At 35.2% G+C, this 13006-nt stretch overlaps 1 protein-coding gene across 6 annotated transcripts; it reads left to right on the top strand.

The window, feature by feature from the left end:
- Positions 1–4115: 4115 nt before the first annotated feature.
- LOC114303256 (RNA-binding KH domain-containing protein RCF3) lies at positions 4116–12773 on the top strand. 6 transcript variants are annotated; one of them, XM_028248383.2, is made up of 10 exons: positions 4288–4410; positions 6607–6714; positions 7933–8656; positions 9420–9851; positions 9997–10251; positions 10490–10840; positions 11157–11236; positions 11369–11480; positions 12090–12247; positions 12423–12773. In XM_028248383.2, the coding sequence occupies exons 3-9, from the start codon at positions 7955–7957 to the stop codon at positions 12231–12233; spliced, it is 2076 nt and encodes a 691-aa protein (XP_028104184.2). In that variant the 5' UTR covers positions 4288–4410; positions 6607–6714; positions 7933–7954; the 3' UTR covers positions 12234–12247; positions 12423–12773. The 6 variants fall into 6 exon arrangements, 4 of the variants coding, with proteins under 4 accessions (XP_028104182.2, XP_028104184.2, XP_082777931.1 ...); XM_082921805.1 differs by having other exon boundaries at positions 6543–6714; XM_082921806.1 differs by lacking the exon at positions 4288–4410 and adding an exon at positions 4635–4678 and having other exon boundaries at positions 6543–6714.
- The last annotated feature ends 233 nt before the right edge of the window (positions 12774–13006 follow it).

The raw sequence follows: 13006 nt of genomic DNA, 5'->3' as shown, positions 1-13006 counted from the left end.
TGTGAACTTGGAAAACATTGGGAATTCTAAATCATTTCACAAAATCAAGCCCAAAACTAGCCAATTGTGCAAAACAAAACTCAATTCTTAGAAAACATAACATGCATGTATTGCCTTGACTTCAAAACTTCCAAAGCATGATCTAATGACACAAAAATGACATGAAACTAGATGAATTCCCAAAACTAAGGTGAATTAGTAACATGCATGAGGAAATTCTTGGGAAACAACTTCAAAATGCTATGAAATATGCATGCATATATGATTTGAGTTCATTTCTCCGATTCTAGCTTAATTCTCAAGTTAATTCACCTATCTGACTTGATTCCATGCATTAACCAACTAAATTTCAAAGTTAGAAGCTTGATTTCATACCTTAGATGTCTATTTGAGCTCTAGTTAGCTAATTGTTGAGTCTCTAAGCCAACTCTTCCAAGTTTCTACAACATCCAAGTGTTTGAACTTAATTTCCTAAGTCCCTCTCTCACTCTCTCTCTCTCTCACTTACGTTTATGAGCTTAAATATGAAGGAATGAAAATGTGTAACTTGTGTGTGTTGAGTACAACAAGCCTTATATAGGCTTGGTTAGTGGCATCTAATTAAGCTAGGCTTAAGTTCACTAATCCACATGATTGAATTTTAATTAACTCATTCCGAATCGAATTTCAATTAAACTTACCATAATTTCCCAAAAATTTCAAATAACACATATATCAAGTCAATTTCACAATCGGATACCGATAAGGCCTTCAATTGGGAAAATAGAATGGAAATACAGACAGATATTCCTACCATGAACAGATAAAAACACAAATAATGCAACACACGTACAATTAATTCAGAATTTCATCTTAATTATTCATTAGGCATAATTACTTATGTCTAATCATGGTTTAGTAGTTAATTATAGGTCGGGGTTGTTATACCTACACTAGACAGTGTTTTTAAAACAGATTCGTCGCCTCACTGGTTGGGATCTGGAGGTTGTTCAATGTCTATTCTCAGGATACGATGGTTGGACCAACTACAGCAATACACCGATTAAGTAGCTTCAGCGAACAGAACTTTGCAGCACTCTCTTACAAAAAAAAATAAAAGTAGAGGAAATTTTTGAATACAAGAAGAACAAAAATTCTAGGTAGAAAATTGAAAGAAAAGGGTCTCCTTTTAAACACATGGAGGGAGAGAGGAAGAGGTTCCAGCCATCAAGGTCCCTTACAAATACAGAATTGAATTTTGTATTAAATTTGCAAAACTACAGGAATAAATCATCATCATTATAGAGGAGTTACACACCTATTATATATCTGTGTAATGTATATAATTCTGCAACCTACAATACTGGTTTGGCCCAAAAAGATTAAGATGGGTGGGCAAAGCCCAACCCCCACACTCAATCCATTCCAACAAGCCTCAGGGTCCAAAGATCACGGACCTAGTCTTAGCGGGCAGGCGGCGCGCACATATGATTATTTTTGCGTAACCAACTTGAACCATAGTCTTGGCCCAAATCCATCCTTAAAGCATCTATAACTCCCTTCCTTCGAAAAATTTGGATGCCCCAAAGGGCTCACACTCTTAGGCAAAAAATGAAATTTAAATACCCATCAATGCTTTCATCTACAATCAATGTAGGATATAAGGTTTTACACCTTTCCCATCATGAGGTCAACTTAACGAGTCAATTTCTCATTCAAATCTTAATATTTTTTGTCATTCTTTTTGTGGTGTAAAGATCTCACTACAAAGAATCTAAACTCAGTTTACTACACTTCAATTGAGAATTAGTACTTACTTTAATATTGCATTAAAATCACCAAAAAAAACTATTATTTTTCCAACATCATGCAATTTGGGATGTTGTTTGATTTTTAGATTTACATTTTTAGAGTGGGTTTAAAGAATCTTCCGTAAGCTATAATCAGGGCCGGCCCTGGGCTAAGGCTGGTAAGGCCTGTGCCTAGGGCCCCAAAAATTAGGCGCAAAAAAGCCTCTAAATTTAGTCTTGCATTGTATTAAAAATTTAAAATGACTCAATTCTGTTTAATTAATTTAGATCATTTTAAAGGGGGCCTCAAAAAATCTATTTGGCCCAGTTGATAAAAGCCCCAATTAAAAAATATTTACAAGTTTTAGTTGTTAGTCCAATTAAAAAAATAAAATATAAAATATTTGTATATGTATTAGTCGTTAGCCTAATTTTGTGTGACCTATTTTTTTTTTCTTCTCTTTATGGCCTAATTATGTGTTTTTTAGTATTTTTTTTTGAAAAATATTTTACACAATTTTTATTTATTTATTTATTTTGTAAATATATCTAATTTAGATACGCTTAAAAACTACAATATTTATATTTTTTAAAAAAAAATGTTACCAAATACAAAATATAAAAAAAAAAAATACAAATTGCAAACTTAGACAATTATTTTTGAAAACTTTAAACCAAACAAAGTGATTTTTATTTTTATTTTTAATAAATATTTAAAAAGGTCCCGAAAAATTAATTCGCTTTAGGCCCTTGGAAACTCAGGGCCGGCCCTGGCTCTAATTCTTGATTATTAAAAATAAATAAATAAAGGGCAAATTACATATACACCCCTCGAGGTTTGGTTAAATTACAGATACCCCTGAGGTTTCGAAAATTACATCCCGCCCCCTGAGGTTTGTATTTTCATAACAATTTACCCCTTGAGGTTTATATTTCATAACAAATTACCCCCTAATTTCTTATGCAAATATAGCATTCAGGGGGGAATTCGTAATTTCTCAAACCTCAGGGGTATCTGTAATTTAGCCAAACCTCGAGGGGTGTATATGTAATTTGCCCATAAATAAAAGATGATAATAGTATCTTCATAGTTTGGCTCAAAAGAATAATCTCACAGGCACATCAAGGGACCATCTAAAAAAATTGTATATGTCTTGATATTTTTGGTGAACGTTGACTGCCATTTGTAATTTGAGCCAAAAAAAAAAAAAAAAATGCAAAGAAAAAATATAGCAATTTAGCCCCAGCATTTGCTTTGGAGATGTGCATATTTTCCTTCCTCAGTATATTATTTCACTTTCTTAAGAGAAAGAAAATGGGAGGGATTATAAACTCAGAAATTTTTATTCTAAATTTATCTAGAAATAACCGTTAATGGTTTAATAATGTTTGAGAGCTCTAATTTGAGAGAAAAAATGTTATGGATCCCAAATAATCTTTCAAATTTTCTACTAAACCTCTTACATTGGGGTGAGACCCATACAAACCCACATATGTGTGGGTCCCACACCCATTTGGTAGATTATTTGGGGTCTTTAGCATCACTCATTTAAGAGCTCTAATGCAGCTCTAATGATGTGGAGAGTGCCCGTGTGAAGGTGGAGCTCACACTCTTCTCTCTATCTCTCTCTACTCTTCCACCTCACTAGAGCTGGTTGCAATTCATTTCACTTATGACTCCACACTTCAACAAATTGATCTCCACCACACAAGTCAATTCTGAACAAATTCTATGACTGTAAATTTGGATTCCTAGCTTTTGCCTGAAAAAAAAAAAACATGATTCCATGGCATAACATCAAAGAAGGATTTCCAAGAATTAAAAAACCAAGAGAAAAAAAAAATATCCCTTCTATAAAAATTCAAGATCCAAATACAACACTATTGTAATATGTTTTCCATATGATATTTAGACCAGTTTCACTTGTGACTCGGCCCATTTTGCTTTCAATATGAAGAACATTTGGAGTCGTTGCTCGTAAAGGAATTGGGAAGAGAGTTAATCTCCATGTCACTGCTCGAATAGTATTTTATTTAGGTGATCATATAAAGTTAAAAGAAAGATGACAATGAATTTAGAAGAACAAAACAAATTATTGTGTTAGGTTGATTTGAAATACAAAGTCTAGTTTTGTAAAAATCAATTATCAATGTTTCAAAAACAAAGCATATTTACAACATCTTCGAACCAAAAAAAAAAAAAAAAAGTAAAAACAAGGCCCAAAAGAAGTATCTTCAATGATCACTTCAAAGTGTCAGACCAGGCCCAGCATGGACATTGTTTTTTTTTTCATAAACTTAGCACGGCCCAAATAATGCCCTTCTTGGACGGAGCGCATTGAAACGGGTATGAGAGCCATGGATGGGTCATGGGTGAACCAATTCCCCGACGGTTCACCACCCCACTTCCTTTCTTTCTCACATCCCTACGAACCGGGTTTATTGGGGTTTGTGAGAACGGCCGGTCTGTCCCCATTGATGTACGACTATAAAACCCTAGCGTAGTTGTAAGGGTTTCGTTTCACCAAAAATTTGCAGTTCTCTCTCTCTCGTTCGTGTGCGGAAACTGAAGAAAACCACACCAAGCAACAGCTCAAAATCGAAGCATTCATACAAATTTTGCAACCAATTGAAACCCTAAGTCAGTATCTGCTTATATCAACTCTCTCTCTCTCTCTCTATATATATATATATATCTTTATATCGTCTTTCGGGTCTGCAGAGTGTTGTTGTTTTTTTCTTTTTCTTTCGGAGCTTTTTTTTGGATCGATATGTACCGAGGCTAGAAATTGAACATGATTGCTCAGTGAAATGTGGTTTTTTGTTGAGCAAACGATATGCTCAACTGATATTTTGCTTTTGCAGGTAGTGAACTATAGTGGGTTACGAATCTTTATGTTTTTGGATCGGTAATGGCTAGTGATTCGTTATGGTTTTTGTATGTTCTTTAAATTTATATGGTTTCTATCAGTTAGAGCATCTCCAACCCATTGCTAATTTTTTCATCTAATTTGATAGATTTGAGTAAAAAGCTTGATTTGATATGAACTACAATCATTTCATCAAATTTTGATCAAGATATTTTAAAAATTCCCCTTTTATCCCAAATTTTCCTTTTCATCAAATTTGAAAGGAAAAAAAAAAAAAATCATCTCCAATGCTTCATCTTTTTAAATTTTCATCAAATTTAAATTTGATGAAGGATTTGATGATTTGTCAATTTGATGGAAAAAAATGAGTCTTACTTGATTTGATGAAATGACTGGAGATGATTTTTGAGCACTTTTTCATCTAATTTAAATTAAAATTTGATGAAAAAAAATGTGAAGGATTGAAGATTATCTTAATGCATCTAAATTGATGAATTTGGTATTGAACCTGTTGCATTGGAAGGAGTTGCCACTTGCCTGACTTTAGACTCGACCACAATCCACAAACCAACAATTTTAAAAAAATTTCTCATGAATGAATATTATTGTTTTTTTACGTAGTCATATTAACGGAAAACCAACTCAACCTTAAATCCAAGTTTCACATTCCATGCACTAGTAAATATATAACTATCACGTGGAGAAAGTATTTAGTGTTACCGGTATTCCATATCACATGTGATGATGTGGTATCCCTTCCAATGAGAATGTAACACGTGTGAACCTAGAAACTGCCGTAAACCTAATTTCTCTCGCGCACTCGGCATATTCGTTGTAAACCTCAGCAAAAACAGCCAACCCAAACAAGCAAAAATTAAACTCACCTGATCAGATTAGCAGTGAGAATTCATCCCCAAAACACCAGTGACCATAAAATTATAAGCCCAAACCCAACTTGTAAAACCCAAAGAAAAACAATGCAATTAATCGGAATCAAGTTTTAGGTAGAAATGACCTGATATTAAATTTCGAATGACCCATTAATGAGCAAATTAACAGTAAATACATAGAAATACACACATACCAAACATGTAGCAATTAGAAATAATAAGATATACACACACACACACACCCAACGTTTTCAAGGTAGATTAATCAATTTGTTTTGTGATCGATCGGTACTTCACTGCCATCATTATTGTTTATTTATTGCTCAAAGGAGACAGTGAAGGGAGTGCAAAAGACAAAGAAGATATACGTGCATGTGTATAGGTTGAGAAAGGGTGAAAACGAAAAAAATAAGTGGGAAAACTTCAAGGCTTTGGTGATGGCCTGAAAGGATCGGGATGCCCCTAGTTTGATGGGAAAATATTTGAAGGTTGGGTTTGCTGGAAGTTTCTCATTCACCGTTGGGCCACCATAAGTTGCTCTTTCACCGTCTGATATCCGGTTTCGGCCATTGGCGATGTGATGTGGCAACGACAATGGTTGTCGATGAGATTGATATTGTTTGTTTGGGGTTTGTGGGTTTTTTTTATGAGGTTTACAGTGGAGATCTTAAGTAGGAGATAACTTAGATTAGTGGGGGCTTGCACACACGCCATATTCTCATTGGAAGGGATATCACATTATCAGATATAACATGGAATACTTGTAACCTGAGTTACACTAAATATTTTCTCCTATAACATGTCCAACTGGTTTCCACGGCTTGGGTTGCCCAACCCCCATTAAACTTGTTACCATATTAAACCATAATTACTAGAATTGACACCATAAATCCCATTAAACTGGTTGCTCTCTCATATTAGTTTGAATACGCATTGATATTTTTCTCAGCAATTTTATCTGTGTCATATGTTTGAAGAACTGCGTAATCGAACTTTTTTTTTTCTTGGAAAAGTTGGATTCACACTTCTCATAGAATGTGCGACGTTGTGCTGAACTGTCTATCCACACTTTCAAAGGTATCTCATGTTCTATCTATTGCTTGCAAAGAGGAGCTGGAGGTTTTGATATTTTAGAAGTACTGCACAGGGACGAAAAAGACAGCTTTGGACATGTGACACCCATAGGTGAGGAGGAGAGAGTGAAAGAGTAATAAGACATGGACTGACCATATAAGGGAAAGAAGCTAGAGGACACTGATTGTTGGTCATTTATTTTAAGTAAAGAGCTGTTACAAAGTCAAAATAAAAAATTTTGGATGAAGTAAACTTTCTTACTGTTACACAGGACTAAATTCATCATAGCAGGAACTAGAATTTAACAAACTCTGTGATTCAATGACATTTAAACTCAATGCCAAGCACAAATTTCTAAAATGACAAATAATAAAACCAAAGTTTTTAAAGGCGAATGCGTAACGTGATGTGTTTTACCCCTCATGAGGCGAGACATAAGCTTTAAGGCATTGAGGCGTAAGCATTTCAAATTTTAAATGTTTATATTTAGTAAATAATTTAAATATTTTAAAACAATAAATAAATACATCAAAATTAAATATAAATGTGTAATTACTTTTCTGCTCAAGGCTCACTAGAGAGAAGGATGTTTTGCTTTATTGAAAGTGAAATTGATGTTCTTAGCTTTAGTGATTGAGCTTCTCAATTGGCATTAACTTTGTGTTTTTCTTGATTGGTTATTTACTTAATTTTTCCTATAGAATAGAGGGACTTTTTTATTTTTGACTTTTTTATGTTTAAACCATTTACTAGACTAAGTTTAATAAGAACCTAAGATAAACTCTTCATATGAGTACTCCTTACATGCTTATGCCTAAAAGGCATATAAGATGCACCTAAGGCGCATGACTCAGACTGTTTGTGCAAGTCTTTGGGGAGTAAAGCCTAAAAATCAAAGCCTTGAGGCGTTTTGCCTTAGCCTTGCCTTGAGGTGAGCCTCATTAAAGTATTTTAAAACTTTGACTAAAACTCAATAGACAATCTATTGACTCAAAACATGAAGATGTGGACTTAACGTGTTAGTTTGGATTTCCAAAGTGGATTTGTCTTTTCTAACCAGGCAATGACCACCACATTTGATATTTCTATAACTCATGTTATCAGCTTTTCTTTGTTTCACACAGAAGAAATATATATTGAGCTCTAATTGTTGCTATTAAAACCCCTGTGGAAAACTCGTGCTTTGATTGTTGAATTTTGGTTCAATGAATGGGCTGTCTTCTAATTAGCTATTATACTTGTACATTCAACATTTGTTAAATTTAAGGTATTTTGTCATGAATGATGCTTCCAATTTTGATGTTCTTTTGGTGTTGGTAATTTGTACAGGTCTGCTAATAATTCTGTTGAAATGTCAGTTCAATTGCCTCCTTCGAAGAGACCGTATGATCGGATCCATATAGAACCAAATGGTAAAGGGAAGAGGCAAAAGTCATCAGGTTATATTTCGCAGAATTTACCATTGAAAATTTCTCCTGGCAGCACTGTATTTCGTGTACTCTGCTCGGCTACCAAAACTGGCAGTGTTATTGGAAAAGGTGGCAGCATCATATCACAAATACGTCAGGAAACTGGTGCAAAGGTCAGGGTTGAGGAAAATGTCCCTGGATGTGATGAGAGATTAATTGTTATTATAGGTTCTGATAAAGATAGTGAAGTCGGTGCTGACCTGAGCAAGGAGGATGGTAATGGGACTAACACAATCGAAGAGGGTGATGATGCAAACAAACATGATGAGGACAATGAAGATAAGAAATCCATTCCTGTGGAAGATTTACAATCTGAAAAGGGAACAATGTCTGTTCAGAAAGCTCTTTTACTTATTTTCGAAAGAATGGTTGAAGGAGAATCAGAGACAGATGGAGGGGATGAAGAGAGTAACAAGTCTTCCACAGTTGTGAGGTTACTTATTTTCTCCAGTCAAGTGGGCTGCCTATTGGGAAAAGGTGGCAGCGTAATCAAACAAATTTCATCTGATACTGGTGCACAGATTCGGATTCTGCCTAGGGACAAGCTACCTCCATGTGCATCTCCTTCTGATGAACTGGTTCAGGTAAATTTGGTTTCTAATTCTCATTATCCCTGAGCTTATATGTCCACCATATGCAAGGGTCATTAGTTGTATGAGACTATACTATTATTATTTAGTATGATGTGCACATATTGTTAACTAGGTTGTTAAAATGCCTAGAGAATGAGTCTTGGATTGCTCAGGCAATTGCCTAAAGAATAGCCTCTTTGGAGTTGTAACTTGTTAGTTCTGAAAAGCAACCCTATTTTTCCAATATAAATCTTAAAAAAGAAGGGGAAAAATCATGGGGCCTAGATGTAGTTAGGGAGTGCACTGACTTGCACGTGGATTAGAGGGGTGGTGGGGGAATGGGGATTGTCTTCTACTTCTCAGGTTAAATAAATCCCTAAAACTAGAACTGGAAAATCAAATAAAATTTGTTGCATATTATATATATATATATACGAGACAGAGAACTTTGTGTGTTTTGCTAATTTTGTATACATTCATTCTCTGGTTGGATGGGGGACACATTTGAAAAATAAAAACAAGAACAATAACTTAGGCAGTTTTACGGCAGGTTGAGAACCATGCTGCTTGGGTTGACTGTTGTTAGCTTTGCTTTGAGTGCATTGCCTTGTTGCCTAGCTCTTCAAATATGCCTAGGTGTAATTACAACACTGGCCAGCAAAAATTAATGAGTAATATGATCTTATATTTTACTTTTATAGGTAAAGTTTGTTGGCATTAATATTTTTTAAAAAAAGTCAGTATTAATATTTTCCATTTCATAAGTTTATTGCAGATTACTGGGGGAGTTCATGAAGTCAGGAAAGCTCTTCAATCTGTTTCTCAACAGCTTCTAGAGAATCCACCTCGTGATCAGGATTCTTTTTCTGTCAACCCTAGTGGGCCTTCATCTGATTCATTTGGTGATCCTTTATTGAGGCCCGAAGAATACCCACCACGGAACTATGCTTTCCGTTCTCAAAGAGCAGCTTATGCTGCTGGGCCACTAATTTCCAGATTTAATGAAAGTGGTGTTCCTGGCCATTTTAACCTTCCTCAGGATATCCTCAGCTTCAGGTTACTGTGTCATGAGGAGAAGGTAGGAGGAGTAATTGGAAAAGGAGGAACAATAGTTAAGGCACTCCAGCATGAGACTGGCTGTGAGATCAAAGTATTGGATGGCATATCTGACTCAGAGGACCGCATTATTGTCATATCTGGTCCAGCGGTATGGTTTGACACTTGAACTTGGTTTGATATGTAAAAGTTACATATGTTGTCTTTCTTTGCTGGCTAAATTTAGTTCTTTGTACACGCAAAAAAAAAAAAAAAAAATTACCTGCTGACATTAAAATGTCAAACAACTACTGCAGCACCCAGATGACAGAATATCCGCTGCACAAGATGCGGTTCTTCGTGTTTTGTCAAGGATGGTTAGGGCTACAGCAGAGAACAAGGAGAACACTGTGACTGCAAAGTTTCTTGTCTCCTCTCATCAAATAGGTTGCCTTCTTGGCAAGGGAGGTGCTATTATTGCTGAAATGAGGAAGTCATCTGGGGCTTATATTCGTATATTGGGGAAGGATCAGCTTCCAAAGTGTGCTTCTGAGAATGAAGAAGTTGTTCAGGTGTGGCTGTACGCACATAGCTTTGTTTTTTTACTTTCTTCTCCAACATTAAAATTTTCCGTTCTAATATTGTTATTTCAATTGTAGTAAATTTTATTCGTGTTCCTAACTAACTATGACTGTATTTCGGGTAGTATTTTGCTCTTTAATTGATTTTACTTTCTTATTTCTTACAAACCTTGACCTTTATTGACTTGTGGGTACTGCACTTCGTACTTATGGGGACTCTTTTGTACAGATAAATGGAGAATTTGAGGTAGTACAAGATGCTATTCTGCAAATAACCACTAGGTTGCGGAATCATTTCTTTCGTGATGCATTTCCTGATATCAACCATCCTTCAAATGCTGCCTTTCCAGATCAAGGACCTCCATTTCCTCCATATGTGGGAAGGATGGAATTTTCACCCCCTGGAATGTATTCCAATCTAGGGCCATCATTTCACAGATATGATGCTGTTGGTGGTCTGCCTCCACATGGGGATTTTCATCCACATGATGATCGCTTCCCTTTTATGCACAGTATTCACAGGCCAGGCATTCCCCCTCATATTTCCGACAGAAGGCCATCTTCAGCATGGGGTCCTCAGGTATCAATTCTTTATTATCTCACTTGTAAAATGTTTTTTTTTGGTTTGCCGGGTCTGCTTGATAACCAATATGAGCACTGCTTTAACGTTCATGCGCGGTTTCAGTTTCTTTATTAAGTTATGTTTGTATGCTTGTTAAAATAATGTTATTCTTTCTATGATAGTTTGAACACAAGATTGGAAATTGCCATAGGAACTTTTTTTGAGACAGGAGAGCGAACTTAAATGATTAGAGTTGTTAGACATTAGAGAAGCCCATCATGCAAAGAACTGTGCAATTATGGTGAATTTACTCTTGCTTCCAAATTGATTGTAGGGACCTATTGAAGGGGGTGGGCCTTTAGGCTTGATGGACTATGCAGGAGCTCCCCAAAGAAGGGTTGGTGGATTTGGAGGGTGGGTACTGTGTAGAGTACATAGTAAAAACTTAATTATTAACTGTTTACTGTCCTTAATACCAAATTGTTTGCTGAAGGCATCGCCGTTTTTTTCAATTTTGTTTAAATGTATCTTTCTGAATATATGTAGAGGAAGTCATCCAGCTATTATCACAAACACCACCATGGAAGTTGTTGTACCTCGTTCTATTGTTCCCGTGATTTATGGAGAGGATGGTGGATGTCTGAAACAAATTCGTGAGGTATATTCTGTGATCTGATAATCATCCTTATTTTTGCCTTACATTTCTTATTGATCAGCAAAAGCTTCATCTTTGGTATATAATATAAGACATCATATTATAGTCTAAAAACATTGCATAAATGTGGTTCTTACAAACATTTTATACTGGATTGTGCCTCATTCTAATAGTTAATGTTCTAAACTGGATTGTACCTTGTTCTATTAGTTAATATTCTATAAGCCAACATTAAGGCCTCGTTTGTCAACTATACATTTAAGTCAAAAAGCCAAAAAGTCACTATAAGTTGTCACATCACGCTCTCTACTTTTCTGCACATCTTTTCGTAAAAAGCTAAAAAGTTGCTAAAATAGCCTGTTCCCAAAAAGTTAATATCAAGAATAAATCTTCTGTCAATTGCATTCAATTCCTCAATATTTCTGGCTTACTATGTTGGAAGTACCCTAGTTCTCGGAGACTGGATTGCTTGCTTCCTAATTTTAGATTTTTTGTTAATTTCATGGGCAATGTAGATATGCACACTTTTAGAAGTCACAAATTAATTAACCTTTTTATTTGTCACATACCCTTATTCTATGGAGTTTGCAATTTTTGACAAAATTTTCCCAGATTTCCGAGGCTAAAATTACTATCACCGATCCCAAACCTGGAGCAACAGAAACAATGATTATAATATCTGGCACACCTGATCAAACCCATGCTGCACAGTCTCTTATTCAAGCATTTGTAATTAGTGAGACGGAAGCTCCTTGATCTTTGTTATTGAGGTAAGGCTCCTTAACTTCTTTTTATGCTGACATAACAATCAGGAGCATTATTGTCATCATTGGTGATGATATCTGGCATTCACTTTGCTATTCCTTTTAATTTTCTTTATTACTTAAATATTCTCATAGTTATTACAATAAATAATTTAATACACTACTCATTTGTGTTGTTTAGAACTTGCTACTCAGCTGAAGACCATGGTGGCTGGAGAATGTTGGACTTCTAATTTTGCAGTTTTGTGAGTAGTGGGAACTTACTTGGACTTTGCTAGGGCTGCTCCCAAACTTTGCGGATTAATCTTAAAATATTGTTTGAGAGCATGCCCATTTAGCGTCATTTGGAGAGTTACCTGAACAATCAAAAAATGTAGTTACCAAAAAAAAAAAAAAAAAGGAACAATCTAATGCTCTTTTGGCTGTCACTAAATGTTAAATGGTAGGGGTAAGAAAAAATAATACTATTGGCTTTTACATGTTTGTATGGGATGAGAATTTGTAAGAAATGGGAAGGAAAATTGCTTTTCTACTTGCTCACTTGTGCCCTTAATTGTGTTTTATGAATTTTTTCTACAACAAAATATGATTGGACTTTTGTTGTTGCTTTTGAGAGAGTCCTGACAACCATGTTTCTTAAGTTGATTTTCTTTTTTTTTCAACTTTTGTAGTTTAGCACCTTAGGATGAGATTAAGGTGTTATTTGAGATGATTTAAATAAGTGTACTTTTTGACTTTTTATGAAATATGGGTTGGGTATGAGTT

This window comes from Camellia sinensis, chromosome 3, assembly GCF_055761805.1.
Source record: "Camellia sinensis isolate YWXY chromosome 3, ASM5576180v1, whole genome shotgun sequence".
Classification (NCBI taxonomy): Eukaryota; Viridiplantae; Streptophyta; class Magnoliopsida; order Ericales; family Theaceae; genus Camellia; species Camellia sinensis.
Note: the sequence above shows the minus strand (reverse complement) of the source record. Positions and strands in the feature narration are given on the sequence as shown.